The sequence below is a fragment of the Neofelis nebulosa genome, chromosome 8 (assembly GCF_028018385.1).
Source record: "Neofelis nebulosa isolate mNeoNeb1 chromosome 8, mNeoNeb1.pri, whole genome shotgun sequence".
NCBI lineage: Eukaryota > Metazoa > Chordata > Mammalia > Carnivora > Felidae > Neofelis > Neofelis nebulosa.
Window position 1 is genome coordinate 60,477,835 of NC_080789.1, and position 2,221 is coordinate 60,480,055.

The 2,221-nt window shown below is 35.2% G+C and overlaps 1 protein-coding gene across 1 annotated transcript; it reads right to left on the reverse strand.

The window, feature by feature from the left end:
- Positions 1-909: 909 nt before the first annotated feature.
- Positions 910-1,848, reverse strand: LOC131519434 (olfactory receptor 6C75). Its single transcript, XM_058742470.1, has one exon. The coding sequence runs from the start codon at positions 1,846-1,848 to the stop codon at positions 910-912; it is 939 nt and encodes a 312-aa protein (XP_058598453.1).
- Positions 1,849-2,221: the final 373 nt, after the last annotated feature.

Here is a 2,221-nt window from a genome sequence, read left to right on the forward strand (position 1 = left end):
AAACACAGTGTGTAGATTTGCTAATAAGGAAAACTAAGGCATAAATAAGTCATGTATCATCATTTCCAAGAAACTCTTTGGAGTCTCTATGTCCTATCATTCCAGATTATGAAATTGTTGTTTCATATCAGTAGGAAAGACCATTTTTGTATCGGTTGAAAGAGTTTGAATATAAATATGACATTTATCAGGATAGCTTAATTTACCTTTATATACCATGCTTTTCCCTTTCAAATATGATTGGCAGAGAGGGAATTCTTCAGTTAATCTATTTTCTTTTAAGAACATATCAGTGGAAGAAAAAGGTAAATTTCATGTCTTGTACTGAAACTTCTATATTTTCCTATAAAAACTAATATAAAATAGATACCATCTCATTTCAAATGGCAAAGATAAAGCTGGCAGCAGATTTGATCTTAAATTTCTATTTGATTTTTCAGCATGTTTTAATTACATTTTATTGATAAACTCATGGAGATATTTTAATAATGCTTTTAATTTTAAACGTTTTATTGATGACACAGAAGTAGAAATTTAAGAAATATTAATTGATACATATTATTATTTCTCGTAAAATACATTTCATAGTGCTTGTGGTTTTTAGTAGCTTCTTATAGTATAGCAATCTGTATCTTTTCTATGAATGTTTAAGCTGCTTTGCTTTGATATGAGAAACAATGGAGATTATTGACACATGAATTTTAGTTACACAGGATAAGATTGACTATTTTCTATACAGAAAGCCAGTTAAGACCTGGTTTTTAGGCTAGTAAGAAAAAGAGGCGTTGTTTATATACATATGTCTAACTGAAAGAATGAATTGAGGTGTTTGAAGAATTTATGTAGAGAAAGGCAGAGAGTTCTTCATTCAGCTTTACTTTTAAGGGTATACTTTTTTCATAATAACATTCATTTATTTGAGTAAAAGGCCATTCTCTGGACCACATTCTTAAAGGCTTGCTTCACCTGCTGATTCCTTAGTGTATATATGAAAGGATTTAAGAGAGGAGCCACTGAGGTATTGAGCACAGCTACTCCTTTGCTTAAAGTCACCCTTTCCCTTGCAGAACGCTTAATGTACATGAAAATGCAGCTTCCATAAGAGAGGGAGACCACTATCATGTGGGAGGAACAAGTGGAAAAGGCTTTCTTCCTTTGACTTGTGGAAGGAATTCTCAGAATTGTACGGATGATGTATGTGTAAGAGAGAATAACTAGCGTTAAGGTGACCATAAGTGTTACCACTGCTAAAAAAAATGCCATGAGTTCTAGAAAGCGAGTGTTTGTGCAAGAAAGCTGTAGAATTGGAGAAGCGTCACAGATAAAATGATCAATTACATTGGAGGCACAGAAATCCAACTGTAGAAGCAACAGTATTGGTGGAAAGATGATCAGGAATCCTGCAAGCCATGAGCTAAAGACAAGAAGGGTGCAGACTCTGCTGCTCATGATGGTCATGTAATGGAGAGGCTTGCAGATGGCCACGTAGCGGTCATAGGACATGGCAGCCAGAAGGTAAAATTCTGTCACCCCCAAGAAGATGAAGAAAAATAGCTGAGTCACACAACCATTGTAGGAAATGGTTCTGTCCCTTGTCACAAAAGTGACAAGGAATCTGGGAATGCAGACAGATGTGAATGATATTTCTAGGAATGAGAAGTTTCGAAGGAAGAAATACATTGGAGTCCGCAGGTGGGCATCTGAAAGGGTGAGGGTGACAATGATCAGGTTCCCAGTCACACTTAGCATGTAGGTAGCAAGAAGAAATACGAAAAGTACAACCTGCCACTGTGGGTCATTTGTCAAACCAATAAGAATAAATTCTGTTACTGAGGTGTAATTTTTCATTATCTTCCTTCTTTATAATGATATTTTTGTGTAGCTGTAAAATAGATGAAAAAATAAGAAAAGTTACGACACCAGAAAAGAAAAACATACACACATACACAAGCACATAGACACACTTTTAAACAATGTTTGTTTATTTTGAGATAGAGGGAAGGAAGGGGCAGAGACAGAGGGAGAGAGAGAATCCCAAGCAGTCTCCGTGTTGTCAGCGCAGAGTCTTACCTGGGGCTTGATTATATGAACTGTGAGATCATGACCTGAGCTGAAATAAGAGTCAGGTGCTTAACCGACTGAGTCACCCAGGCACTCCAACTTAAATAAATAAATAAATAAATAAATAAATAAATAAATAAATAAAATAAATAAATTTTAA

What these genes read in the sequence shown, in the direction of transcription:
- LOC131519434 (XM_058742470.1), bottom strand. Translation starts at nt 1,848, where the DNA reads ATGAAAAATTACACCTCAGTAACAGAATTTATTCTTATTGGTTTGACA.